Here is a 25,167-nt window from a genome sequence, read left to right as displayed (position 1 = left end):
GGATGTATTTATAATTTTATTTGCCGGGAGATTTTCGCGCCAAACATCCGTCAAGAAACACTAGCAGTGGCCTCAGGTGCTCCTTCCCAATCAAAAGGGCCTTGGAAAAGATAAAAGTGGCACACAGAGACGGTCCTGTGGCCACACAACAATTGGCCGACCCTGAGAATCATCGGCATCCTGCTTGTCCAGTAAACAGAGAATCCTCAGATAGAACCCCAAGCCTCCGGATTAAGGTGTTTTGGACAGGATAATTACATTGGAGGGAGTGTCCCCGCCAAAAACAAAACTATAAAACATCCAAACACAACACCCTAAATGAACACACAAAGCATCGGTGCCAAGGGAAAGAGCAAAGCAGCAAAAGGAATTGCCAAGAGACACAGAAAGCAGTCGAGCCTGAGCGATAGCATCTCCAAGCCCGCAATAAGGAGGATTGCCCGACGTGCCGGCGTGAGGAGAGTCGGAGGAGGCTGCTTCAAGGAAATAAACAATGCAGCGCGAGAATACATCAGAGACACCCTTTCAATTGCATGTATTTATGCCACACATGCCAAGAGAAAGACAATCACGTGCTCCGACATCCTGCATTCTCTGAAAAGAATGGGCATCAAGTATATCGGCTACTAATCGTCCCAACTAAACGCTTGTGCTTGTTACACTCCATCTACATCTGTTTCCTCTCCCTTTCCTATAAGTGGAAGTGAGTGCTTTTGATTCTTTAAGGACAAAGAGTAACACATAAAGATCCACACTCTGATTTATTCCTGTAGGCTTCTCACCAATCAAAGGACCTCAGTTTTCTAAGCCTGTCATTAAGGGGGACAAGCTCCTTCTTCACTTTTGTTCTCATGTAGAAGATTGGGCAGTCTCTGTTGACACACAGAACTTGGTTATGGATGCTCCCCTGGCATCTTTGACACTCTACCCAGCAGCTATTGAGCTTTTCTTTCTTGTCTTCTACCTCCCGCTGCATCTTCTGTAGATGGACATGGAAATCCTTCACACAATTGATGCATATGATCCTTCCTTCTGCTCTGCACCCAACACAGGTATCTGTAGGCTTCAGAAACGTGTTCATCGGCCCCTTTAGACCTGTTGACGCCGCAATCCGGGTGTGATCTCCTCTGAACAGCTCCTGGACATTGTCCATGATTGGCTCGAATATCCTGCTCAGCGGCTTTGAGATTTGCTGCGAAATATAGTACTCCGTATCTATGGGAAGATTGTTTTCCAACACATACACAGGATCCTCGCTCTTCTCGTGTGCGGCAGCACCCTTCTCCTTCCTTACTATCACATATGGAACCCTGTCTCCGAGTACAGGCGCCGTACTCTCGTCCCTCTTCCTAAGCTTCTCGGCTAGTTGTACGTGCGCTTGCTTACTCTCATACTTATCTCCTGCCTTCGTCAGCGACTTGGAAATCACCAGGAGACTCAGATCAGTCCTTCCCAGGTACAGGTCCCTTACAGCATCCTTGACAAACTGCTTAGCCTTCTCAACATTCTTTTGGTAGAGAATCATTTCCAACACAGTCTCAACAACTTCCTTGACCAGTCTACAGTTATCCCTCCTCACCGTCTCAATCCCTCTTGTGTCTATCTTGCTTGGATTCTCAGGATTCGAGTAGAGAAGCCCAGCATATCTCTTTTTGTTGATGAGCAGGTATGGATAGTAAACCTTCTCAAACTCCAGGGACACAGGCTTCACAAACTTACTGGTTATGAACTCGGATATCTCCTTGCTCATCTTGAAAACCTTTTCTATGTCTTGCTCGTCGAAGTCAACCATAACAGAGTCTGTGTCGCCATAGATCACAACAGAGTCATGGGTATATCCATTTTTCCGGGAAAAGTTCTCCTCAATCAACTTCTTCGTCAATATTATCATCTCTCTTCCAAACCCAGTAACACTCTGCGATATCTCAAAGCAGGGAAGCTTCCCCCTGGATGCCCCTGTGAATCCATACAGCGAATTTGCACAAAGCTTGAAAGCCAACTGTCTTCCGTTGAGACACGCCCTCAGTGCTGAGTCTTTCTCTCTCTCAAGCTCCTCCTTTATCCTCTTCCTCGAAGTTAGCAGGTCAGTCAGAATTCTTGGGAGGAGTCCTTTCTTTCTCTCGGCACTGCAGAAGTAGTTGCCCGTTGGCGTTTTTGTTCCTCCCAGGATCCTGTATTGCTCCTTTGTAAGCAGTGTGGTGTAGCAGAGATTGTGGCTAATCATTATCGAAGGATACAGAGAGCTGAAGTCCATCACGGACACCGGCTTGTTGTAGAATCCCTTTCTGGGCTCTATCACAAACCCCCCCTCAAACGTCTTGTTCGACTCGAAGGGATCGATGTCAGGAATCATAAAGTCCTCTTTGCTTGCTGCTCTATACACAAGTGTAAATATCTTGATGGCCATTCCTCTTGTAAAAAAGTACTCAATAGGAGTGCCCGTGACCCTCGACAGTTCTGTGTAGTTGATTAGCACATTCAAGGTGTTGAACAGCCGGAGGGGCAGGACGGTGTCCCTCAGACAATACGAGGCTATCCTCCTCCGGGTGTCCTTGTTCTTCGACTGGAGCTCTCCAATAGAGGAGTATGGAACATCTTCTTTCTGCTCTTTGAGAAAGTGGATACTAACAGAGTTTAGTGAATAGCTCCGAAGCTTGAAGTCCCTCCGTATCACAACCATCATGTCTATGATCAGCCGTCCGTCAATCTCCACCTCTGTGGTCGTTATGGATCCAAACATGTTGCTGGACATCGTCGTATCCCTCGTCCTCGCCTTCTTTCTTGACCTTCCAAGAACAGAAAAGCTCTCAATTCCAAGAATCTCTCCCCTGCTAAGAATATACGGAATGTCGAATCCCTTCACGTTGTATCCCACAATGACGTCAGGATCAAGCTCCATGAAGTACTTTTTCCAACTCTCCAGGAGCTCCTTTTCCGTCTCATACCAATGGACGTTGACACCAGGAATCCCAGTGGTTTCCTTCAGGCAAAAGATATCCTGGGATGCATAGCTGTTATCTCCAAACAGCATCAGCGTATTTCCTATTTGTATTATGGGATCGCACTTCGAGGACGGGAAACCGTTTCCTGCACTCACACACTCAATGTCTATGCTCAACACCTTAAGAGGAGGAAGGACGACATAACCTCCTTCAAGAGGCAGGGATTCCAGGGATTCGTAGGATGCACTTACCGTCAGATGGTCTGCATCCAGAATCTCATACCTGTTTACCCTAAGATAGCTCATCCCGACAATCCCAAGATCACACATGAATCTCAGCACAAAAGGAAAGTTGCTCTCGTATACCCGGAACCTAACCTTCTCGCCCTTAACAGATATCCCGCTCTCGAGCAATACCTTCAAGGCTGTAGAAACATGGGGTGTGTTGAGAGTCAGCCTGTAGACCCTTGTCTTTCCCTCTGTGTATCCCAGTATGGATTGCTTCATAACGGCCTCAACCTCCAATATCGTTGCCTTGACATCGAGTCTCTGAACAGATTCCTTTATGTCCTCTTCCTTGTACTCCTTGCCATTTGAAGGCTCCACATAGAAGTAGGGGAAGAAGTTCCTGGCGAGCACTCGAACAGGCCTTCCGGACTTTGTGTTTCCAAATATGGAGAACACAGGACAGGAGTAGCTTAAGCCCGAGTCATCCATATAGAAGTCTATGTGTGTCTGACAGAAGACAATCTCGTTTTCCATGTAGGGCGTGCAAATAAAGAGCTTTTATGGGTTTATTTCGTCCTTCTGCTGCCCATTTTCGCTGGAATGGAACCTTCTGCCTCCTTCGAAAATGCTTTTAAAGTCCAGCTGCAGTTTTGCAAGGAAGTAGTGTGGGCTTTGGGAAGCCCGGCCCTCCCAACTCCTCTGCTCCTGATCTCCTCCATACAGTGCGTCCTCTCTGCTTCTTTGCCCGTATCTCATTGCCCTCGCGGAAGGGAATAGAATAGATTATATCTTTGTTTCGATGGGCCACAGACATCACAGCCCATGGAATCTCTGATCAGAAAGCTCAACAAATGGCATGAGCTGAAGAAAGAGCACCTCCTCCTGCTACACGAGAGAAGGCAGAGAGAGGTGGAAAGGGCTGTTGGGGAGGCAAAGAAGACGAGGAACATCAAAGCGCTTCTTCGGATATTGGCTACAGATGCAGACAAATGCAAGGGACTCAAGGAGTTTCTTGATGAAGAGTTCAAGAGGAGTATATCGTTCAATAGCAAGGAGAGGATAAGCATGATTGTTGAGTGCATGCGCATCTTGGGCTTGGAATGCGAAAACTACAGGTTGATGTTGATAGATCACCTTGAAAATGTTTGTTCAAGGGTCTCGAAGGCCTGTGTTGCAGCGAGGATTAAGAGTCTTGGAGAGCTTAGGGAATATGATATGACAAACGGTCTGAAGATCCACGAGTACATTGAAAGGAGGATCGATGGGGAGATTGACAGGTATATGGAGAGGATCCCTGTGGGGAATCCAAGGGAACTGGATGGGTGGCTGAACGAGATGGTTGATGTGTGCAAGTACAGACCAAAGGTTGTGGAAACATATGGAGACCTGGAGATCAAGTACTTTTCCATGTGTCTTGGGATTGTCATGCTGAATGATAGAGTAAGTGCTGTAGAAGATGTTGTATACCTGGTCAACAAGATTCACCGTCGAAGCAGTGCTGTCGGGGTTTGCATAGACAATGAGATGATGGGAAAGCTGAAGGAGTATGAAATGCTAGAAGAAGGTGAGATCAAAGCATTGTTTCAAAAGTAGATGGCATGGGACGTATGGTGTGCAGAGGACGTTATGGGTATTAAATATGTTTGGACTCTCCCTTTGTGTTATGGATTGTAGGGCTGAGGACTACGAGAAGTCGTTTGTTGAAAGATACTTGGAAAGGACGGCATCAGTAAAGATTCGTGAGTTAGCGAAAAGGGCAGAAGACCACAGAAACAAGGGAGAGATGGATAAGGCTAGGGAACTGGAGAAAGAGATAGAGAAAATTAAGAGCGAGCTCGTTGCTGACAAGTCGATTGTGTCCAAGACTGACTGCAGAAGAGAAGAGGTTGAAAGCAAGGAAAGCATCGATTTTGAGTGGGATGGCGCAGAGGATGATAGGGACATCAAGGTGTTTGATGCCAAACGTGCGAAGGCGGTTGAGAAGTATTGCAGACATATGGGGATTGAAGAAGACGAGTTTAGCGAGCATATAAAGAAAGAAGGTAAGGAGTGTGAGGGATTTTCAGTGCCAGGGTTTCTCTGGAGCTCACTTTTTCCATACCAACAGGACGGAGTAAGGTGGATGCTGAGACTGTACAGGGATGAGAAGGGTGGAGTTCTTGCGGACGACATGGGGCTAGGGAAGACCATTCAGGTGATTGTGTTTTTGGGGGCTTTACTGCATAGCAGAGTCGTTAGTAAGGCACTGATACTCTGCCCCGCCACTATAGTTTCGCAGTGGATGGATGAGTGGAAAAGATTCTATCCGTTCGTCCGGATATTTTTTGGATTCCCCAACGAGGATTGCGAAGGCGTCTACCTGATGTCGTATGAGAAGTTCAAAGCTGGGGTAAAGAACTTCTTGTGGGACGTGCTAATCTTGGATGAGGGCCACAGGATTAAGAACAAGAATGCACAGATCACTCTTTCCGTGAAGAAGGCAAGGTCTAGGGGCAGGTTTGTTCTTTCTGGAACCCCAATTCAGAACAACCTTGGAGAGCTGTGGTCTATATTTGACTTTGTCAATCCAGGGCTTCTAGGATCGCATACTTCTTTCAACGAGGAGTTTGAGGAGGTGATTCGCAGAGGGGGATACAGGAATGCCAGCAACCTCCAAGTGGAAAAGGCCTACAGACACAGCCTGATGCTCAGATCGCTGATAGAGCCGTACATACTAAGGAGAACAAAGTCGCAGGTTTCCCACAAGCTTCCGTCGAAGGAGGACAAGATAGTATTCTGCTCGCTGACGCCGGCCCAGATTGAGCTCTACAACAGGGTTCTTGAGTCCAAACACATAATGAAAGTGCTGACCGGTAAAGCAAACCTTCTGAGCGGAATCTCAATGCTTCGGAAGGTGTGTAACCACCCGAGGCTACTCTTTCCTAGAAAGCTGGGAGTTTCTGAAGACTGTGAAGAGGAGGCGTCCGACGAGAAGAATGGGGAGGACGAGGCCTTGGAGCTTCCAGGAGCAGATGTGTCGTATGATTTAGTCAGCTCCTCTTGTAAGATTAAGATTCTTGTGGATCTTCTCAAGAAATGGCGAAGCGAGGGCAACAAGGTGCTGGTGTTTTCGCAGACAATAAGAATGCTGGATATAATCGAGAGATGCGTCAGAAAATACACGTACTTGAGAATGGATGGGAGAACGCCAACATCTAGCAGGCCCGGGCTTGTGGATAGATTCAACGAAGATGAGGATGTGTTTCTATTTCTTTTAACGACCAAGGTAGGAGGCCTTGGACTGAATCTCACAGGGGCATCTAGGATTGTTATATACGATCCTGACTGGAATCCATCAACGGATACGCAGGCCAAGGAGAGGGCATGGAGATACGGACAAAAGAAAGGTGTGGAAATATACAGATTCGTCTGCAAAGACACTATTGAGGAGAAGGTTTATCAAAAACAGATATTCAAGGACTTGTTGGGGAAAAAGGTTCTAAGCAATCCAAGGCTAAGTAGATTTTTCAACAAGTCGTGCATAAACGAGCTGTTCAGCTTTACTATGACCGGAGATCTTGTTGAGGTCAAAACACACGAGGTCCACAGATGCGATGAGGAAGGTGCTCTGAAGGAGGTCAGGGATGGAGATGGTGAAGCGTTTTCGCGGATAAAAGCTTTAAACGAGAAAAGGGTTCTGAGTGGGTCTGAGGTTTTAGAGTATATTGCGCTGAGGGAAGGTGAATGAGGCTCTTTTTGGTGTGAACGATTAAAGAATACTTTTTTGGAGAATGTGCGAATTCTTTTTATAGGGGAAAGAGGATGTAGCTGATTACGGCCATATCCACGGAAAAGCACCGGAACTCGTCAGATCTCCGAAGTTAAGCCCGTGCGAGCCTGGGTAGTACTGAGAAGGGAGACCGCTCGGGAATACCGGGTGCCGTAATCTTTTCTTTTGCTTCCCAGGCGTTGAAATGATGTTTTGCCTGGGATCCTGGATTGCTGATGGAACTCTTCCGCCTTGGGAACAAAGTTCCACCGGACATCGCTGAGGCCCTTAGAACCAAGATATATGAGGAGCTTTGCATCACAGAACCAAGGAGTAGAGAGAGATTCGTTGGATGCCATCCAGTCACCCTAACTCTCGACAACATCGGCTTGCTTCTGAACAACGACTTTCTTGTATGCGAGAAGTCTGATGGAGTTAGAGCTTTATTGCTGGTCACCGAGGAAATGGGTGCATTCAGGGGATACTTCTATGATAGGAGGAATGACTTCTATGAGCTGCACACAAGCTTTCCATTCTGTTCGACAGTTCTAGTTGATGGAGAAGTTCTTCTGGAAGATGGGACTGTTGCCACATATGCGATATTCGACTGTCTGATATACGAGGGTGTTCCTCAGATAGCCAAGAATCTGTATAAGAGGCTTGGATATGCGCAGATGTTTGTAGAAAGGATGGAGAAGAGCATGGAAAGAACCAAAACCTTGCAAAAGGAGGATGAAGACGGCAGGGAGCGCAAGAGGGTCTCCATTGAGATTGATTCCGGGGAATCCAGTCGCATACATTTCTATGTTAAGCAGATGCTGAAGAGCTATGGATTCTGGGAGATATACAAGAAGATCCCCGAGCTGAAGCATGGAAACGACGGACTGATATTTACCCCTGCCGACGAGCCGTATTCCGTGGGCAAGAGAGGGGCAATCCTCAAGTGGAAGCCTGCATCCCTGAACACCATAGACTTTAGGGCTGTGAAGCACAAGAAGTGGAGCCGTGTGTACAACCTGGTCTGCAGCGGAAAAAGAGGAAAGGATGTTGTATTTGATTGCTTTTTCTGCTCCGGGGAGGAGATAGATGGGAAGATATGCGAGTTCCTCTATGACTGCGATGGATACTACTGGGACCTCGATGAGCTCGTGCTGAAGAAGGGCGGGTGGAAACTGTACAAGATAAGGACTGATAAGGACACTCCAAATAACATAAGAGTCGTCTGCAACATATTGGAAAGTCTCAGAGACAACCTGACCATCGAGAAGCTTTCCACGTTCTATAGCGTAATGCGGGAAAACAGTAAGAGGAGAGAGAAGATGAGAAGATAGTGCTTGTGGCCCCAATTAATAGAAGCTTCCTATCTGGAGGCTCTGTGAAGATTATTTTGAGAAAAATTTGAGCCCCACACGAAATGGTAAGGTGATTTGGCTCCAGGCTAACTTCTAGGGATCAAGAAAGACTGCTTTAGTGAAGACAAGACTCATGAGGGCCCTAAAGAGGAACAGAGAGATTCCAGCATGGAAGAGGATGATGAAGGAACACAAGGGAGAATATAACAGGGCAAGAAGGCACTGGAGGTCGAAGAAGTTGAAGATCTATTAAGAATAAAATGGTTTATCTGCTAGTGGCATAGGTCTTAGTTGTCGTTAACTTGGGTAGTTCTACTCAATATTATCCTTGAGCCGTCTTCTCTTCTCGTCCATTATTTCCTTCATGCCTCCCTTTTTCTTGTACTCCGGGTGTGTGGGATCGATGGAGAAGTTGTCGTCTTCAAATATAGCAACAAATCTCTTGTCCTTTGGGTCAAACACGAAGCCATCGAACTCGTCTGTTGCCTTTATCCTGGGAATGGCCCCTATGCTTTCCTTCCTATCCTTTTCTTTCGCATTCTCTTGGCTCTCTCGCAAATTCTCATCAAGTTCGTCCCCACTCGACTCAAGGAAGTCATCTTCCTCGCTTTCAGCGGAGGCCGGCAGATGACTCGCGACATCAGGAGCATCCCCATCGTCTGACATGTCTACCAGCTCGGAAACAAGGCCAAAGTCGATCTCCTTTTCCTCAAATAATCTCTGCATCTTGGATTCCATCTCGCTGTCTGTATCCTCGTCCTCAAGCTTCTCCCTAGTTCGCCGGCTGAAGCTTTTTTCTCTGTATCCATCATCACCAAAGGCTTCATCGCAAACATTTCGAAGATCAAGAGAATCAGGCACAAACCTCAGATCAAGAACCATTCCAGAGTTCCCTAGCTCCACTCCATCACAGGCAGAATACACATTCTTCGAGTCTTCTATATCCTCGAACTCCGCAACAGCAACGTAACACCCTCTAAGGCCTTCCCCTGCGCATCTTTTGACAAAAACATTGTTGTCTCCAAGACGCTCTCTTCCGATTCTGGTCTTGCAAAGCTTCACGCTCAAAGGAGACGAGTATGGCAGGATCGAGTTGAAAATCTTGAACAGATCCTTGGCGTCCACACGGGTCCAATCCATTCCAACGCAAGCAAGTCTCTTTGTAGGATTTCCAAGCACAGCTCCATTCTTTTCAGAGGATTCATTTGCCTTTTCTTCCAAACTTTCCTCCCTCATTTGGCGGTGTTTTTCAATTCGAAAAATAGGCCATTTAAACACACAATCCTGTCAGGGACCGGAATCCATCTCTTGAATTATCTGAGCGGCCATTTGAGGCCAAGGTAAATATTAAACCTGTCTGCCAGGGCCATTGATGGATCACAGAGACGAGCCGATGCCTGTTTATAAAAAACCCGGGCTGGGCGGAAAAAACTCGCCTCGGGAAGGGAGCCTCAACGGTCAAAGCATGGCAGACATTGTAGCTCTGATCAACCTCAGCAGCGAGGAGAGGAAGGTGAAGTTGGTGTCGAAATATGTCAATATTATATCCGAATTTATACTCCACAAGGCAAGGGAAATATCAAATGGAGGAGAAAACCAAGAAGTATCTGCAGACGACATAGAAAAAGTGATTGTTTCTGAGGGTTTATTCTTCCTGTCAGACATCATCAGCCTTAATAAACAATAACACGACTTTAAAAATCCATTCCTCTGAAAGTCCGATTCACCTTCCTCTTCACCATCTTTTGGTGCTGGACGTACTCTCTTTGGTCGGCGCTGCGAAGCTCGACACCTTTGCTGTTCTTCAACACCCTGGGTTTCCTGTACTGGTACCCTCTCTTGAAGAACACCGTCTCTCCATCTTCTGTATCTGCAACCGTTATCCTTGTCAATGTCCGATGGCCGCATCTCTTGCAGAAGTCTAGATTCTCAGTGAAGATACTGAAGCATCCATAGCATCTGATCTTATGCTTCCGAACAGAAAACCCAGGGCCTTCATACAAGTTGTAATGGGACAGAACATTCTTTATCTCGTTGTCGTTTGTAAGACATAAAACCTCCTCCTGCTCCGGGCTTCCGGGACCAATCCACATCCCAGAGACCTCATCTTTCAGTTCTAATGTCAATGCCACAACATCGATGTCTGTGTCACTTAAATTGCTTGCCTTCCCCCTAAGATCCTTTCTAACCCTCTCCACATACTCTCCAGAAGGATTCCGAACCTTTATCATGAAGGAGAAAAACTCGAGATATCCTCTGGATTCTGCAGTCTGGAGCTCATTCACAACAGACTCCGTGACATATCCTCTGATCACCTTGTCGGTTGGTATCTGTTTTTCTATGAGGCACCCCGTGTCTATCACTGCAATCATCTTGGGTAAAATTTTACGAGAAATGTTACTTTCCTCTAGCACAGCCTTCTTCTGCTATTCCGACAGTGGCCAACCAGCAAACGCCATTCATCTCCTTATTTTGACGTCAAGCATGTAAGACAGATAAAACATACCGGGTAGCAAGAAGAAGGATTCCCGAAATGGAGGAGAACGTTACAGAAGACAGTATCCTAAGCACCGAGCTTAGAGGCCAGGAGATCCGAATCGAAGAGGTTCCGAACGAGGACACGCTTGTGGTGTACTTATCGCGAGGTGGTAGAAATGCAAAGGAATCCCAAAGCGCAAATAGCAATAACACAGGCGACATCGATAAACACGGGAGGCATAGAGCTGATAACTGCATCTGCCTTTCAAAGGTGCACTACGAAATAGATGGAGACATTCTCTGCATCAGAGAGATGAAGCCATTTGTCTACATCAACAAAATCTCGATCCTGCGCCGACGCAGTACAAATAAGACAAAGGAAGATACTGAGACACAGAAAAGTCCATAGACCGTGCATAATCAGCCTGGGAGACCCGATATCTGGAGCCAAAATAAATCTTATAGCTTCTCTCCGTCCCGTCTCCAAACAAGGAATTTTTGCCTCAATAAAATTGTGCTAAACTACCGATGGATAAAAATGGACTCCGAAAAGTCTAGAATTGCATCCATATGCACGAAGATCATAGAGAATCCAGAGAAAAATCTGGGAATGATGGAAGAGGTGTTCAGCATGATCACTAGCATGGCGGAAGGTAAGGCAAAGGGAGTTATTTATTTGTCTCTTCTGAAAGTATTCAAGGCAATCATTCCTCTGTACAAAGTGAGGTCTCTGAAGGACATGGTGAAAGACAAAAGAGATAGTCTGCATCTGAAGGATTATGACAAGAGCCTTCTTAGATGGTATACATCCTACATAAAAACCATGGTCGACGACGTGTCCGACGAAAGCTACATCTCGTTGTGCGAGGTCCTGCAGCATTTCGACCACTTTAACTGCACCGACAAGGTCGTCTCGGGTGTGTTGCGAGGATCTCTTGGAACGAGATCTGTGTCGATGCTGTGCTGCGATACAATAAAGTCGAAGCTGGAGGGTGACTGCACTGGGGAACTGGTTGCAACTGTACTGGACCAGATGCTTGACTTTGAGTACAACCCTTTGGTTTTGGAGTATTTGCTGGACATTCCATTCGTAGACAACTCTCTGCGGAGTGACGAGGAGAAAGCTAGGAAGTATTGGGAGGCAAACAAGCCTGTCTCTAGGAGAGAGAAGAAGAGCATATTCCATAGAAAGCAGGTGTTCAGCAAAAAGCTGAGAAAAATAGAGAAAGAACGACTAAGGATCCAGTCTGAGACAAGGGACGAGGAGGACATCGAGGAACGTATTGAGGAGATGAAAAACTGTAAGAAGATCTATGATGCCATCCAGAGGCTGTATTTCATGGTTCTCAAAGGAGATAGATACGATTGCTATAAATATGTATTCATGGGGCTTGTAAAGTACAGGAAAATCATCCGTCCTGAGTTCAGAGAGGGCCTTTACTTTCTACTGAACAACAATCTTGCAAAGATATCATCGGACGCTAGGATCCAGGGAATCCTGTGCATACTAACCTTGTATGGAGAAGAGGGCTATGATTTTGGTGGACTGGTGGACTTGGTGTACTCAATGGTCCATCCGATGAACACCGAGCCCGTAGATAATGGCGAGCTTATCAAGATTGTCAGGCTTCTGTTCATAAAGATAAGACAGCCTGTGCACAGGGCCCATGTCATTCTCAAAAGACTTATCCTCTACTGTTGCTCTAGATCCACCTCTGAATTCAAGGGTTTAATCAATGACATTTCTGCCTACTACGACATAGAATTTTCTGATTGCGCTAACCCAAAGTGCCGGGAGTTCGACCAGGATGCAGCAAATGTCGACTCAATTCCAAGCAACCCGTTCTTCGAGTATTTTCTTTACAAGCAGATGCTCTAACCCTGGATGTGTGTTCGGGATTGTCAAACTGGTCTGCCGTTGACATCAATACAAGCCTTATACTAAGCACTTTCTTTAAGATCTATCCTGATGCTTTAACTCCTTTACTTTCTTTGTTCTAGGGCCTTCTCTACTTCAAGCTTCATGTCTATGTCCTGTGTGAACCCTTCAATGACTCTTGAACACACATAGCACTTTTTATCCATCCCTATGCACTGATCACATAGTGTGTGGCCACAACTTGTTTTCATTGGGTTTATTAGCAGGCAGTGGCACGAAGGACACTTCAGTTGGTCCGGAATCTCAGCGACTGCCTTGGTCCTTTGCTTGTACTTCTTCCACTCCTGAACCTGGGGCTGTGCCTTGACATATCCTCCCTCGGGAGTGACTAACATTGCAGCATTCGATGGCACATTTTCTCCATACACAGGGACAAGAAAGTCCTTGGGAATCCCAGAGGGCTTCCTGATCCTCAGAATGTCAAATGCTTTGTCTTGGTTTGTGTGGCAGTTCTGGATATAATGTCCCTTCTGCCCACATCTGAAGCATACATAGCTCTCAGGAACTGCTTTGTTGTGCTTTTGCGAGCCGTGGTGGCTGCCCTGAGATTCAAGCCTCTTCTCCTTAACATTATATCCTCCTTTCGACATCCACAGAGGAATCCTACTCACTATTACATGGCTGTTCATCGAGACCACTTGGTATTCATCATTTATCTCTTCGTTCGTCTCTCCGTCGAAGAACAGGAGATCAAAGTCCTTCGAAACCATTTTTCTTTGGTTGATTATTTCATATTTGAGTTCCCATAGAGGAAGCCCCGTCCCCTGAAACGAGATACGGGAAAAGTTCTTGTTCGACCGAAATCTGTAGTTTATAACAGATGTCATGGGGGATGATGAGGCAAGAGATTTATTGTTGGAGAGGTGATCCGTTGGTTTAGTCTTCGTCGACACTGATGTGCTTGTACTTGCCAACAAGTGGGCGTATCTCGTGGTTCTCCAGCTTTCTTAGATCCCCTCCCGTCTCCATGGATGCAATGCCAATCTCGATGTCAAACTCCTTGTCCTTGGAAGGGTCGTGCGCCATATACAGCACCTTCACTCCCACATCCACCATTTCCTCGATGGTCATGGTGTCAATGTCCAGCTTTTCCAGCTCGGTCTTGATTCTCCTCGTCCCCTTTCCTATGCAGGCTGCTTTATAGGAGAGTGTCTTTCCAGAGCAATCCGTGTGCAGCAATGAGAAGCTGCCGTCTTTGTACACACTTGTCAGGGTGTTTGCCCCCAGGACTCTGAGGTTGATGCCCCTGGTAAAATAGTGGAATATGTCATTCAGATAGACTTTCATCATCCCAGGCGTAGGATCCTCGTTGAAGTTTTCCTTATGATGAAACACATAGTCCTTGATGGCACAGCCGACATAAAATGTGTCAGAGCTCATCCCGGTGCACACCACACCGATGGTGTTTCCAATCTTCCTTATTTTCTCATCGGATTCAAGAATATAAAGAGGAGACACCCGCGGCTTCTCTGCCAGCAAAACCACCCCGTGCTTGCTTTTCATCCCAATGCATGTGTCTCCAGAGTCTGCAGCCTTCTGTGCATAGGAAAGCTGATCGATTTGCCCTGTTGTGGTGTAGATGGTGCAAAAATCTAGGTTGGACATTCTGGGGTTGCCCTGTTATGTTTTAATCCCAGGGTCTTCCAATGATCCTGGATGCTCCCAACAAACATTACCATCTTCCCAGATAAGAGATGAGAATGATGGATAAATTAATATGGGAGAAGCACGGCCTATATCCCATAGATCTCTCCAAAGGACCCGAGCACTTGTCCGGCCTGTTAGTATTATGTTACAACCAAAGCCGACTTATCTTAGTTGCTTGCATTGCAGCCAATCGCTTTAGTGAAAATACATTAAATTGGCTTTATAATGAAAGTGGACAAAAACAATTTTAATTACAGCCATAACGGAATGGAGGATGGCATAGCACGTTTGGAGGTCAACCTCAAGGAAGACATCGTTGTAGGAATGCCTGTGGGCTGTATTTATACAACAATGTGGGAATGCATACAAAGATGCATAGACGACCGCAGAGACAGCGAGAAAGAAGAGGAGAGCGGATTCGAATGCGATGCCGAGGACGAGAATGCTTGCAGGGGAAGGCCAAGCTATGACTCGATGGGAAAGACGGAGAGAGCTGTTGTTGTGAAGGCCTGTGGATGGGAAAAGAAAGTTAGGGTTAATTACAACATCTTCAAAAGCTTCTCTGAGTTTTCTCGGAGACTTGCCGACTTTCTAAAGGAACTTGCTGCATTGTCAGAAGAGCTGGTAGTCGAGATAGAGGACGTAGACAAGAGTCTCTTTCTTGGCTTTCTCTTGGACAGCTTCAATTTGTTTGGAGATGTTGAGAGTGTGATCGATGGGTTCAGGCCAGCCAAGCGAACACCAATCCAAAGATCGGGGCTAACAAGTGAGGAGATGCTGAGAACACTGTTCCTGCTGCAGAACCTTGATGGTGGAATGAGACTGTTTCTGTCATTCAACGTGTTTGCAATATCGATATACCACGGAGATAAGTATGTGGTGTGTCTTCTTGATGGAATGTATAGAAGGATTGTTTCCGACATTATTTTCAACAGAAGAAGTCTTCATGAGCATCTGTTTGAAGGGGATAGCGAGCCTATTGGAGCAGGTACAGACACAGAGAGGTACATGATGACAAGATCGCTGCTCAACGGGCTCTATCTGCTGTTTGACATCTTCAATGTTAGTGATCCTTCCCTCAGAAGTATTCTTCATGTTATTCTGATGTTCTTGTCCGGAGAAAGAAGCACAGGGCTTGTAGACTTTTTAGGCCTAAATGATCTATTCATATGTGTTGTCAGGTCGATATGCGGAGACTTGGTTCCGTCGCATCTGCTGATGATGGCATGCAGAGACAAGCTGAGCATGAAGTACAAGGCTGGATCTATGGGGCTGTCAATGGACTATGTGTACAACTGGATCTACAAGCCCCACCTTGCCATGATGATGCCGGAATGGTTTTGCTGTCCAAGAGGAGAAGAAAGGGATGCCTTGGTGCAGGGAAGGCCCATCGAAGCAGTGTCTGATAGAATCACCATGGAGCTTACTAAGGATGATAAGGAGTCCAGCAGTGCCAGAGGCCCGCATATTCACCCTTAAGTAGAAGGTTGAGCGGAGGGTTAAGAAACAAAAGCCAAAGTAGATTCAGGAGCAAACAGAAGCTAGACTTTGGCAGCTAAACTGTATGAGATTTTTGGCAGACTCTTTTGTGACAAGACCAAGACCCGGAAACTCGGATTAAAACGTTTACTCAAGGATATTCCATGGGACCTCAGTGGACTGCTCAGGGAGTCAGCACGATCCTGCTGACTCCACTCTGGTCAAAAGCCCTGGATGCTATGTCCTCTATTTTCTTTCTTGTTATAGAAATTCCGTGTTTTCTGCAGATCCTAAAAGCAAAGCGTTTAGAGTGCTCAAGGGTCCTTCTGGCAAAGGAGCGGTTAATAAAGTCCATTCTCCCAAGAAGAAGCCCCAGCTTTTTCCCATAGAATAAAAACGTGTCATATATATTTTCGTATGCTTTTTTGTTATTTGGATCTATGTAGATTCTGGACATCCTGTTCTGTAGAAGTTTCCTCATCCTGGACTCCAGAGCTCTTCCAGGCTTCGTCGAGCTATGGGCAATCGAAAAAGGAAGATACGGATCCGCGGTCTGTGACTTGATTGAGAAGCCATCAGAGTATATTTTTGTTCCGCACCATCCAACAGGCGCATTCGTTATCTTCATGCTGTGTTTGTGCTTCGATAGTTCGGAAATGCTGGATGCCGCTTTTAAATGCTCCTCCAGCCCGAAGTTTGATTCCATCTTTTCCTTGCTGAAGTTGATTCCCAGATGAGAGATCGACTGGGATACCTCCAGAAACTTCATTATTTCGTCTATGCATGGCGAAATCACAAGGAAGTCGTCGACATACCGTGTAAGTATGCCCTCTTTGAAGACTCTGTCAAAATATAGGTCGTCGATGCTCTTGTAGTACAGGCTGCACAGAAGCGTGGATGCCACAGACCCCTGGGCAATCCCGGTCTTTTGAACGAAGAGTTTCCCGTTGTGTTTTACATAGTTCCTCTTGATCATATTCGTCATGGCTCCCTCAACCTCCTCCCTGCTTAGGATCCTCTGGCTGGCATTTTCCTTTACAACTTTGTTCACAAAGGCTCCTGGCTCCATCATTAGTTCGTTGATGGTTTCCGCATTTTCAGTAACCTTGCAGACATACCTGCTCCTCAGCTCTCCGCCGACCTCCTCCAATATAGAGAAGCTTTTTGTGTGGTACCTGCTTTTATGCAGGAGCCTCCTGACCAGACTCACAACTTCGTCCTGAGGAATGTTATCGAAGCATCCAGAGAGGTCAACCTTTAGGATATATAGGGGCCTTACGGACCGAGACAGGTAGGAGGAGAGCTTTTCATACATTCCGGAATGGTTTAGAATCGAGTTCCCAAGCATCCCGTGGGTTTCGTGTCTCAAAACGCAAAATTCCGGATAAATGCTCTTGTTGATCGACGGCCTTCCATTCCTGGCCTTGGACATGTTCGAAATAATTCTGGCTCCATTCATCTTCGGAATACACCTCAACTCAGAATAGGAATGGGTTGTGCTTCCTTTTGCGGGCTCAAATTTCTCCAAGAATCTGTCGATATGAATGCTTGAGAAGTGTCGCCAAATGGATCTAGGAAAGTAGTGCACCTTGAACTTTGAAAAGGATGTCTCCGTGCAATAGAAATATTTCGAGATGATCGGTATTATCAGCTTCTCCGTGATGTAGACCAGAAACCTCGACGAAACTCTGAATCTGAAGACAAACTCGCTTCTTGTGCATCTCAACGTCCTGAAGAACTTGAACCGGGAAATTCTAAAGTACTTTACCAGCTCATTCTTACTGACTGTTTCATAGCGGTTCCTGTGGATCAGAAGAGACAGTCTGGACTTTAGTATTCTGAATCCATGCAGGTCGAAGGCATCCTTGAACAGTTTCTTTGAAATGAGGAACAGGAAATTCACAAGTTTAGACTGCTTGACGCCACACTCCAGAGCGCTGCTCTTATCTTCGATGGCAAGCTCATCCTTAAAAAAGGATTTGAAGATTGCATGGGTGGATATCTTCTTCCACCGCCTTTCTATGCTCTCCAATACATCTCTTGCGTCCTTCTGTATTACCTTGTACTTTTCAGAGTTGTGGGCCTCGAAGACATACTCAAATGCAGACAACGAGCAAAAGCTTATTCTTCTGGTCTCCTTGTAGAAAAGCACGTTCCTTCCTATGGCGTTGCTTACTCTTTCAGTTGCCATTCCGCTGAGGCTCTTGAAATCCCCTGCTAGAAAGACATAGCCGCTGTTCAGCATCTGAATTACAAGACATTCCGTAAGTATGAAAAAAGCCAGTTCATCGCCGATCGATCTCATCAGCCAACTCCACTCATGAGACCTAAGGATTCTTGAGGAAGAGTTCGGGAAGTAGCATATGATTTTGGTGCTAGCTCCAGGAAGCCCTGGGCTCCACCATTTGTATCCTGCACACAGATGGTTGTCTCGATTCTTTATAAGGAGTGTCCTGACCGCTTTTGAAATCAGCTCTACGTCCTTCTGGGTGCTTTTGAACGAAGAAACTACAGGTGTACGACTTGCCCGTACATATACCCTGTCCACTATGTCTGGAAGATCTGCGACACCATAGGCTGCTAAAAAGTCCCTGAGAGATAGAAACCCGAAGCTCTTCAGAAGTTCCAGCATCTGTCGGGATTTATAAATTTTCATTCATTTTTCTAAGCTGAGGGCGAATACCTGGTAGATGCCGTGGTGGTTGGATCTGCTAATGCATGCGTCACCAGGATCTCTCAAAATTGCAGCCTTTATTGATGAGTCTATATCCGTGTTATGAAAACCTATAAACAAACCCCGAGATGCTGAGAGATTTTCCGAAGAAAAGAAAGATCTTTAACATAGCAGAGATGAAGGAGATAGAGGAAACAAATGCAAGGGCAGACGAGGCCATCTATGAGTTGAAGGCCTCTCTTCAAACATGTTCTCAGGCATGCAGCCCTCAGGTTACGGTGCAGCCCATTTCCGAAAGCGAAGCCACCAGACCCCTGAAAGACATTCTTCTCCAGGGGGGAAGCTCTAAGGATCCCAGTGAAGGGTTGTACGAGAGACTTTTTCTTGGCTCGGCAACGGTCCAGAGGAGGAGGACGGAAGCAAAAGGCTCTCCGTCTACTGAGGGGGAAAAGGACTTCCATGAATTTAGATATGAGCTTCTATCAACGTCGCAGAAGATAGAGCTTAGCAGATTTTGTTGGAGTGCATTTAGGAAGAGGGCTACGAACATGCTCTTTGCCTGGGTGAATTGCTTTCAGAAGAAGAATCGGATGGGGCGTGGTAGACAAATTAGCCCTGTGGTGTTCAGTGTCGTCAAGTCGTTGAAAAAAAGGGCAATCCGCACCAAGTTCATCTTCCGCTATGAACCAGACAAGCTGGCAGCGGCAAAGATAGCAAACAAGATACATGAGAACACATGCGTGGATATCGAGAACATAGATGTCCTTGTGCTGGCGAATGCCCTCAAGAATTATATCAGAGAGCACCTTGACGGCCTAGTTCCCATAGAGGCCTTTGAGAAGATCAAGACTTGCATCATCTCGAATGATAGGTATACAAGAGAAGCATTGTTCTCGTACATGCCGTTTATATTTACAGATGCAGAGAGACGCTTGCTCACCTCGCTCTTTGAGCTTCTGAAGATGATTGATAAGAACTCGGATGCGACGGAGATGAATATCGACTCACTTCTGGGGCTGTTCAGCCTAGTCCTACACCCACAGGCAGCGTTTACAACCCTTGATGACCTAGAATATGTCAAGATTATCACGAGGGAGTTATACCAACTCGACTTTGATGCCATACCCCAAGGCGTTGTTGTCCATGAGCTGGTCTTTGTGTAGTCTTTGCCGTCATGACTAAAATATTGTGACCCATTTTTTGGTTTATCTTAGAGTTTGGTCGGCCCAGGTTCCGACCCAATAGTTTATATTTGGAAATGGGGGCTAGGCCCAGATGACACAGCAGGAGGAGAAGGAATGGGAAAAAGTCCAGAAGAAAACATTTACAAAGTGGGTGAATGAGAAGCTCATAAGAGGAGGCCAGAAAGAGATTGGTGATCTGTTCACGGACCTGTGCGATGGGGTGAAACTTGCACAGCTTCTAATGGTTTTGCAGAAGGATGCTGTTGAGCACAACCCAACGCCGTACACTCGGATTCAAAAGATGGAGAATGTGGAAAGAATCCTGTCTTTCATAAAAGGAAAGAGGGTCAAGTTGATAAACATAGGGCCACAGGATATTGTTGATGGGAATCCAAAGCTTATACTAGGGCTTATATGGTCTCTGATTTCAAGGCTAGCAATTGCAAAGACGGCAGAGGCCGGGGAGCTCTCAATAAGAAACGAGCTGCTCAGATGGTGCAAGGAGGTGACGAGTGGATACAAAAATGTAAATATAGCTGACTTCTCCAGGAGCTGGCGAGATGGGCTTGCATTCAATGCAATCATCCATAGGTTCCGGCCGGATCTTGTTCCAAACTTCCACGACCTCCAGGCCTCTGAGAAGGCATACAATTTAAACCAGGCATTCAAAGTTGCAGAGAAGTTCCTCGGAATCAAGAGACTGCTTGATGTGGAAGATATAGTGGAAGTGTCTATTCCGGACGAAAAAAGCATCATGACATATGTTTCCGGGTATTACAAGAAGTTCAGAGAGTACGAGAAGGAAAAGTCTGCGCTCAGCAGGGTTAAGGGCGTTTTGGAGGCTGTTGACTGGTCAATACAAGCCAGGAACCTCTATGAGATCAAAGCAAGGAGCCTGCTGTCTTTGATAAAGGGCCTTGATGGACAGAGAAAAGAAGTATGCAAGTTGATAAGAAGCCTCAACAAGGCATTTGATCTGCTGCTTGAGATGAACTCCAGAGCCGTCCATGAATCCGCTGAGCTTCATTCTCTTTTTGGAAGTATAAATGCGGTACACAGCCTCTACAGAATAAAAAAGTATTCCCCTCCGGAGGATGTGTCTCTGGAGAAGTTTTTGTTTCCTCCCCTGCAGCCGCAGAAAATTGTCGAGAGCATCGGGATCAAGAAGTTATTTGACCCGTCGTTCCAGTCTGAATTCGAGGCACTGAACCGGACATTTGAGCTCTTCAAGCATATGCTTTCCAAGGGGGGAGACGTGAGAGAGCAGATGCAGGTCACATCCGAGCTTAGCAATAAGCTAATGGAAATGACCTTTACACACCCTCTAGCTAAGACCCAGAAGGAGGGATTTAAGGGCATTGCAATGAAAAAGCTTGAAACCTTAAAGAAGATCCAGGACAAAAAGACTAAGGAGGAAAAGGTTCTCGAAAGCGCTACAGCTCTATTCAACACGGTGTTAAAAAAGGACGAGTGCGGTATAAGCCCTACAGACCTGTGCTGGTGCTTGGGCCAGCTGGGCCTTTCAGTCGATGAGGGAATGGTTCCGTTTGGAAATCCAGACGGTAGAGTATCCTTGGAAGACTATCTTTTAATAGTTAAAGAGACGCACAGCACATTATGCGATTCTTCGGATCTCAAAAGGGCCTTCAAGATGTTCACCACGGACGACATCTTGGATCTCAGATCGCTTGGGATCGAAAGCAAGGACCTTCGAAGTGTCTATCATTTCAACGGGGAAAAGCCGTCTCTAGATGTGAACAAGTTTTTCGAAAGCTTTATCGAAGATTAAAGCGGCTTTACTTCACCTTGTGTATTTTACTCTTTATGGGCCTTCCAAGCCCAAATTCCTCGTAAAGAGCAGTCGGGTATTCTATGTCGACAAAATACATTATCCCGTTAAACCTCCGAAAGCATGCCGGCACCGATCCAAAGCACAGACCTATTTTCGTTTCCTTTTCCTCTATACAAAACCCAGGCGTGTCTAGATACAAAAACCCTTTTGCACTGTCCTTAGGCTGAACAGGTATCAGCGTCTTATTGCAGGCATAGATGTGTATACTTGGTTCTCCCCTAGGCCTGCTGGTAATGACGCCTCCAGAATTCAGGTAGGACTGCCTGTATCTTGCATTCTTGACAAGGCTTTCATTGCACACAATAGACGACATCTTTCCAGAATGTAGTAGCAGCCTCCCAAGAATAAATCCTATACCTGCAAAAACGTCATCTCCAGAAATAAATATCTCCACATCTGCACTTGAACTCTCAAAGTATGTAGAAAATATCCGGTATGCCTGGCGTGCAGCAATGGAACAGAATTCCTCCTCAAGAGGCCCAAAATGGCTAAACGCTCTTTCCATCATCCTGTAGTAGTTTTCTTCAGACGTCTCCGGAGTATGTTTGCTTTCCTTTCCATCAATCCTAGTCTTGTCGGAAGATAGGATGTTACCGTCATTTCTGTGGCCTGCTCCACTTCCATCAACCTGGCTGCTCTTGTGCCTTTCATCTACACTTCGATCAATGCCTGCCGCTTTTAAGCTCAAGCGGCTCATGGAATGCTGCCGTGGAATGCTCTTTCCCATAACGCTTTTGTCGTCTGAATCAGTAGATGGCATAGATTCTCCATGCTTCGTTCCTTCCTTGGCATTGCCATCCTTAATCCTGTGGTCTGCAGAGGGGTTTGGTGCAGGATCCTCCACAGCCTCCAATCTCTGAATGTCCTCAATAAGCACATCTTTCATGCCGCATCCGTCTTCTACAACTAGCTTCCCAGCACTCTCGTCAACAATCCTGAGCATCCCACTTATTATTCCTTTGGATGTCTCAAACAACAGTCTTGTTCCAATGTAATCCTCCATTCCAGGGCTTTAGCCCCGGGTCTTAATACAGTGCAGGCAAACTGCAAAAACACAAGTAAGAAAGCATTTACTATTAAAATGAATCGAGCCTTCTATAGAATGTCACGCATCGACTTGTAATGCTCCGCCAAATGTTTTCTAACATCATCTGGAATCACATTCCAAACATCGTTCAGGAGCATCTTGTAGTTTTCCAGTCTTTGCTGGAGATCACTTCTGGCATCCTCAAGCTTCTTGTTCAGCTCCATATTGTATTTCTCCAGAGCATCGATTCCCACATCAAACTCCTCCTTGCTTAACCTTTTCATAACCCTCTCAACCTCCTTGGCAGACAAAATCTCCACCTGGGCTCGGAATTTCTCGAGGCTCTCCCTGTCCATTCTTCCGGGTTGTTTTCGGATCCCCAGATCCGCTCCATTTATAAAAACTAAAGAGTATGGAGATAAACTCACAAAAGGGCCCTTCTATCGGAAATAATGCTGGATGGTGAAAACAGACTTGCTATACCGTCTGTCTCTTTCCAGCACATACAAAAAGTCCTTCATGGTTATTGTTCTGTTCACCACCTTCCTCTCCAGAGCCTTCTCGTCAAACGGTGAGTAGATTGAGTTGAAGGCTGTGCTTTCTTCGCTTACTCGAACATCCTCGGCACTCATCCATGACTTCTGTTGTATTCCAAGGGCTGCCAGCGCAACTGTATTGCTCAGCCTCTTCTTAATAACCAGATCCTCCCTCTCCTGAATTGTTTTCTTCACCTTCTTTCTTCCTTCTTCCTCTCCTCTTCTGATGGTGAACTTTTCAATCTCGGCCTTTTCTATCTGCTCAAGACACCATAGCTGTCTGCTGAGGTCATTCTTTATTCTTATTATAAACTCAGACAGGTTGTACTCAACCCTCCACTTACTCGATTCCTCCATCTTTTCCACAATGTCAAGCATCTTCCTCTTGGCCACCTGAAACAGAAGGAAAAACGATTCCTCGCTGATACCCACTCTCCTCGAGTTCCCAATCCTGGAGACAAACTCTCTGAACAATGGTACATTCATAAGACTTCCAATGTGGTTATTCACATCCTCTTCTTCGTATTCCCCGAAGTTGATATTCGTTTCAGTCTCTCTAACAATGTGCTCGGCCTCCTCCTTAAGGTCTACTCCGGAGTATTGTATAATGTCTTGAAGATGCTCCGTCTTCATCTCCTCTTGCTGCTCCCTGCCCGCCGTGCTGCTCGAAAACAAGCTCTCAAACTGGTCCTTGCTCAATGCCTCCTTGCAGACCCCGAAAAACTGGGATGCAGATATCTCCTTTCTCACAGCACTAAAATATGCCGTTTCTATGATCTTCTTCTTCTCCTGAGGAAGCCTTTCAAAAGCCTCTTTGTTCATCTTCTAAGGGTACAAAATTTCAATACTTCAGAGACATACCGAAACTTTATTCCACACTAGTATAATACCAGACCTTGTAGATGCTCCATATCAACATGCCCAATACTCTCTATCTGTGATCTGTACCACTTCCTGGCTCCCTCAGGATCAATCTGCTTGATAAACAGATAGGAGGCTATAGAGAGGTCCGAGGCATCACTCATAAACTCCTTGAGCTTGTCAAACACAACGTTCACACTCTCAACGTCTCCAAACACCCGCAGTGCATTAAACGCCACAACAAACATATAAACAGCATACAGGGGGTTGCGAGTCTCCTTTAGCCTTGGGTACAGAACAGACCTCACAAACTCGTTGTAAGTGTAGTCCCAGTCCATGTAGTGGCAAAGAACCCTAACAGAGTACATGTTTGGAAATATCGCGGAGTTGAAAGTCCTGTCCTCAAAAACCTTGAAGTTTCCAATCAAACTGGTGCATGCATCCTTCAGGGACCTTTCTCTGGGATGGAGCTCAAAGTTGTCAATTATCTTGTTATAGTAACCCACAAGGTGGGGATTGTTCTTATATATGTCTTTGTCAATCGTACACTGGTGCAGTAGAATCTCCTTTATGGTTCCTCCCAGCACGTCGTTGCGGATTCCCTGGTTGTTGAATAGAGCAGAAATGATAAACGGTGTCCTGGAAAAGTCATCAATAAAAAGAATGATGTCATGTGCAATCACAAGCTTGTGCTGATACTCAACATCCCCAGAGATCAAATTGAATGTCGAGCAGATCGTGTTGAGGTCGTAAGTGTTCAGGTTTGTCATCATGTGCCTTATAATCTTGTCGATTTGCTGCTTAACATTGGTGTGAAACGACTTTTTCATTTTCACATCTGCTCTACTGTTTAGCGAGAAGTTGTGAGCTTCCCCGGAGTAAGATAGGAGAGAATCAATTGTGAAGGCATCCTTGAACGACTTAGATACCTTGTCCCCTCGGAACAAGTCCTCAACTTCATCCTCAAGAGGCACACTGCTCCTTTTCTTTCTTCTACTATTCTCTTTGTTAAGCTCAAAACGGACCATATCCTGGCCATCTTCTGCATCAGCCCCGTTTCTATCCTGCTCCTTATGGCCTTTCCCTACCGCTGTGCTCCCATTATCCCTCGCCAACCTCTTTGTATGTGCCACAAGTGCATTGATTATTATCTGCTGGTCTTCTATCTTATCTTCCAATTCAGATATCCGAAGAAGCGCCTGTTCCAAGCTCTTGACCATT

At 45.9% G+C, this 25,167-nt stretch overlaps 22 protein-coding genes and 1 non-coding gene across 23 annotated transcripts; 12 read left to right on the top strand and 11 right to left on the bottom strand.

Annotated features, from left to right (window-relative positions):
* Positions 1-318: 318 nt before the first annotated feature.
* Positions 319-630, top strand: ECU09_0440 (histone H4; the record flags this gene model as incomplete). The annotated part of the gene is made up of 1 exon (NM_001415347.1): positions 319-630. The coding sequence occupies one exon, from the start codon at positions 319-321 to the stop codon at positions 628-630; it is 312 nt and encodes a 103-aa protein (NP_001402297.1).
* A 148-nt stretch (positions 631-778) lies between these two features.
* On the bottom strand, positions 779-3,703 carry ECU09_0430 (uncharacterized protein; the record flags this gene model as incomplete). Its single annotated transcript, NM_001415346.1, has 1 exon — positions 779-3,703. The coding sequence occupies one exon, from the start codon at positions 3,701-3,703 to the stop codon at positions 779-781; it is 2,925 nt and encodes a 974-aa protein (NP_001402296.1).
* A 24-nt stretch (positions 3,704-3,727) lies between these two features.
* ECU09_0425 (uncharacterized protein) lies at positions 3,728-3,925 on the bottom strand (the record flags this gene model as incomplete). The annotated part of the gene is made up of 1 exon (NM_001415345.1): positions 3,728-3,925. One exon carries the CDS (start codon positions 3,923-3,925, stop codon positions 3,728-3,730), a length of 198 nt encoding a protein of 65 aa, NP_001402530.1.
* A 66-nt stretch (positions 3,926-3,991) lies between these two features.
* Positions 3,992-4,762, top strand: ECU09_0420 (uncharacterized protein; the record flags this gene model as incomplete). The annotated part of the gene is made up of 1 exon (NM_001415344.1): positions 3,992-4,762. The coding sequence occupies one exon, from the start codon at positions 3,992-3,994 to the stop codon at positions 4,760-4,762; it is 771 nt and encodes a 256-aa protein (NP_001402295.1).
* Positions 4,763-4,832: 70 nt separating this feature from the next.
* ECU09_0410 (uncharacterized protein) lies at positions 4,833-6,896 on the top strand (the record flags this gene model as incomplete). Its single annotated transcript, NM_001415343.1, has 1 exon — positions 4,833-6,896. The coding sequence occupies one exon, from the start codon at positions 4,833-4,835 to the stop codon at positions 6,894-6,896; it is 2,064 nt and encodes a 687-aa protein (NP_001402294.1).
* Positions 6,897-6,979: 83 nt separating this feature from the next.
* On the top strand, positions 6,980-7,098 carry ECU09_0405. The gene has a single exon (NR_183214.1). It is a non-coding gene; the product is annotated as a 5S ribosomal RNA (ribosomal RNA).
* Positions 7,099-7,153: 55 nt separating this feature from the next.
* On the top strand, positions 7,154-8,248 carry ECU09_0400 (mRNA guanylyltransferase; the record flags this gene model as incomplete). The annotated part of the gene is made up of 1 exon (NM_001415342.1): positions 7,154-8,248. The coding sequence occupies one exon, from the start codon at positions 7,154-7,156 to the stop codon at positions 8,246-8,248; it is 1,095 nt and encodes a 364-aa protein (NP_001402293.1).
* Positions 8,249-8,331: 83 nt separating this feature from the next.
* On the top strand, positions 8,332-8,522 carry ECU09_0395 (ribosomal 60S subunit protein L39; the record flags this gene model as incomplete). The annotated part of the gene is made up of 2 exons (NM_001415341.1): positions 8,332-8,334; positions 8,367-8,522. 2 exons carry the CDS (start codon positions 8,332-8,334, stop codon positions 8,520-8,522), a joined length of 159 nt encoding a protein of 52 aa, NP_001402292.1.
* Positions 8,523-8,581: 59 nt separating this feature from the next.
* ECU09_0390 (uncharacterized protein) lies at positions 8,582-9,505 on the bottom strand (the record flags this gene model as incomplete). The annotated part of the gene is made up of 1 exon (NM_001415340.1): positions 8,582-9,505. The coding sequence occupies one exon, from the start codon at positions 9,503-9,505 to the stop codon at positions 8,582-8,584; it is 924 nt and encodes a 307-aa protein (NP_001402291.1).
* Positions 9,506-9,641: 136 nt separating this feature from the next.
* Positions 9,642-9,956, top strand: ECU09_0380 (uncharacterized protein; the record flags this gene model as incomplete). Its single annotated transcript, NM_001415339.1, has 1 exon — positions 9,642-9,956. One exon carries the CDS (start codon positions 9,642-9,644, stop codon positions 9,954-9,956), a length of 315 nt encoding a protein of 104 aa, NP_001402290.1.
* Positions 9,957-9,963: 7 nt separating this feature from the next.
* Positions 9,964-10,641, bottom strand: ECU09_0370 (uncharacterized protein; the record flags this gene model as incomplete). Its single annotated transcript, NM_001415338.1, has 1 exon — positions 9,964-10,641. The coding sequence occupies one exon, from the start codon at positions 10,639-10,641 to the stop codon at positions 9,964-9,966; it is 678 nt and encodes a 225-aa protein (NP_001402289.1).
* Positions 10,642-10,802: 161 nt separating this feature from the next.
* ECU09_0360 (uncharacterized protein) lies at positions 10,803-11,156 on the top strand (the record flags this gene model as incomplete). Its single annotated transcript, NM_001415337.1, has 1 exon — positions 10,803-11,156. One exon carries the CDS (start codon positions 10,803-10,805, stop codon positions 11,154-11,156), a length of 354 nt encoding a protein of 117 aa, NP_001402288.1.
* Positions 11,157-11,285: 129 nt separating this feature from the next.
* Positions 11,286-12,626, top strand: ECU09_0350 (uncharacterized protein; the record flags this gene model as incomplete). Its single annotated transcript, NM_001415336.1, has 1 exon — positions 11,286-12,626. One exon carries the CDS (start codon positions 11,286-11,288, stop codon positions 12,624-12,626), a length of 1,341 nt encoding a protein of 446 aa, NP_001402287.1.
* Positions 12,627-12,730: 104 nt separating this feature from the next.
* ECU09_0340 (uncharacterized protein) lies at positions 12,731-13,513 on the bottom strand (the record flags this gene model as incomplete). The annotated part of the gene is made up of 1 exon (NM_001415335.1): positions 12,731-13,513. The coding sequence occupies one exon, from the start codon at positions 13,511-13,513 to the stop codon at positions 12,731-12,733; it is 783 nt and encodes a 260-aa protein (NP_001402286.1).
* Positions 13,514-13,562: 49 nt separating this feature from the next.
* On the bottom strand, positions 13,563-14,291 carry ECU09_0330 (proteasome core particle subunit alpha 7; the record flags this gene model as incomplete). The annotated part of the gene is made up of 1 exon (NM_001415334.1): positions 13,563-14,291. The coding sequence occupies one exon, from the start codon at positions 14,289-14,291 to the stop codon at positions 13,563-13,565; it is 729 nt and encodes a 242-aa protein (NP_001402285.1).
* Positions 14,292-14,600: 309 nt separating this feature from the next.
* On the top strand, positions 14,601-15,812 carry ECU09_0320 (uncharacterized protein; the record flags this gene model as incomplete). Its single annotated transcript, NM_001415333.1, has 1 exon — positions 14,601-15,812. The coding sequence occupies one exon, from the start codon at positions 14,601-14,603 to the stop codon at positions 15,810-15,812; it is 1,212 nt and encodes a 403-aa protein (NP_001402284.1).
* Positions 15,813-15,996: 184 nt separating this feature from the next.
* On the bottom strand, positions 15,997-18,444 carry ECU09_0310 (telomerase reverse transcriptase; the record flags this gene model as incomplete). The annotated part of the gene is made up of 1 exon (NM_001415332.1): positions 15,997-18,444. One exon carries the CDS (start codon positions 18,442-18,444, stop codon positions 15,997-15,999), a length of 2,448 nt encoding a protein of 815 aa, NP_001402283.1.
* A 170-nt stretch (positions 18,445-18,614) lies between these two features.
* ECU09_0300 (uncharacterized protein) lies at positions 18,615-19,649 on the top strand (the record flags this gene model as incomplete). Its single annotated transcript, NM_001415331.1, has 1 exon — positions 18,615-19,649. One exon carries the CDS (start codon positions 18,615-18,617, stop codon positions 19,647-19,649), a length of 1,035 nt encoding a protein of 344 aa, NP_001402282.1.
* A 112-nt stretch (positions 19,650-19,761) lies between these two features.
* On the top strand, positions 19,762-21,459 carry ECU09_0290 (uncharacterized protein; the record flags this gene model as incomplete). The annotated part of the gene is made up of 1 exon (NM_001415330.1): positions 19,762-21,459. One exon carries the CDS (start codon positions 19,762-19,764, stop codon positions 21,457-21,459), a length of 1,698 nt encoding a protein of 565 aa, NP_001402281.1.
* Positions 21,460-21,466: 7 nt separating this feature from the next.
* Positions 21,467-22,525, bottom strand: ECU09_0280 (uncharacterized protein; the record flags this gene model as incomplete). Its single annotated transcript, NM_001415329.1, has 1 exon — positions 21,467-22,525. One exon carries the CDS (start codon positions 22,523-22,525, stop codon positions 21,467-21,469), a length of 1,059 nt encoding a protein of 352 aa, NP_001402280.1.
* A 92-nt stretch (positions 22,526-22,617) lies between these two features.
* On the bottom strand, positions 22,618-22,905 carry ECU09_0275 (uncharacterized protein; the record flags this gene model as incomplete). The annotated part of the gene is made up of 1 exon (NM_001415328.1): positions 22,618-22,905. The coding sequence occupies one exon, from the start codon at positions 22,903-22,905 to the stop codon at positions 22,618-22,620; it is 288 nt and encodes a 95-aa protein (NP_001402529.1).
* Positions 22,906-22,989: 84 nt separating this feature from the next.
* ECU09_0270 (uncharacterized protein) lies at positions 22,990-23,907 on the bottom strand (the record flags this gene model as incomplete). Its single annotated transcript, NM_001415327.1, has 1 exon — positions 22,990-23,907. One exon carries the CDS (start codon positions 23,905-23,907, stop codon positions 22,990-22,992), a length of 918 nt encoding a protein of 305 aa, NP_001402279.1.
* A 56-nt stretch (positions 23,908-23,963) lies between these two features.
* On the bottom strand, positions 23,964-25,166 carry ECU09_0260 (uncharacterized protein; the record flags this gene model as incomplete). The annotated part of the gene is made up of 1 exon (NM_001415326.1): positions 23,964-25,166. The coding sequence occupies one exon, from the start codon at positions 25,164-25,166 to the stop codon at positions 23,964-23,966; it is 1,203 nt and encodes a 400-aa protein (NP_001402278.1).
* Between the last annotated feature and the right edge of the window lies 1 nt (position 25,167).

Source organism: Encephalitozoon cuniculi, chromosome IX (assembly GCF_000091225.2).
Source record: "Encephalitozoon cuniculi GB-M1 chromosome IX, complete sequence".
Classification (NCBI taxonomy): domain Eukaryota; kingdom Fungi; phylum Microsporidia; family Unikaryonidae; genus Encephalitozoon; species Encephalitozoon cuniculi.
The sequence above is the reverse complement of the archived record's forward strand: the minus strand, read 5'-3'. Positions and strand labels throughout refer to the sequence as shown.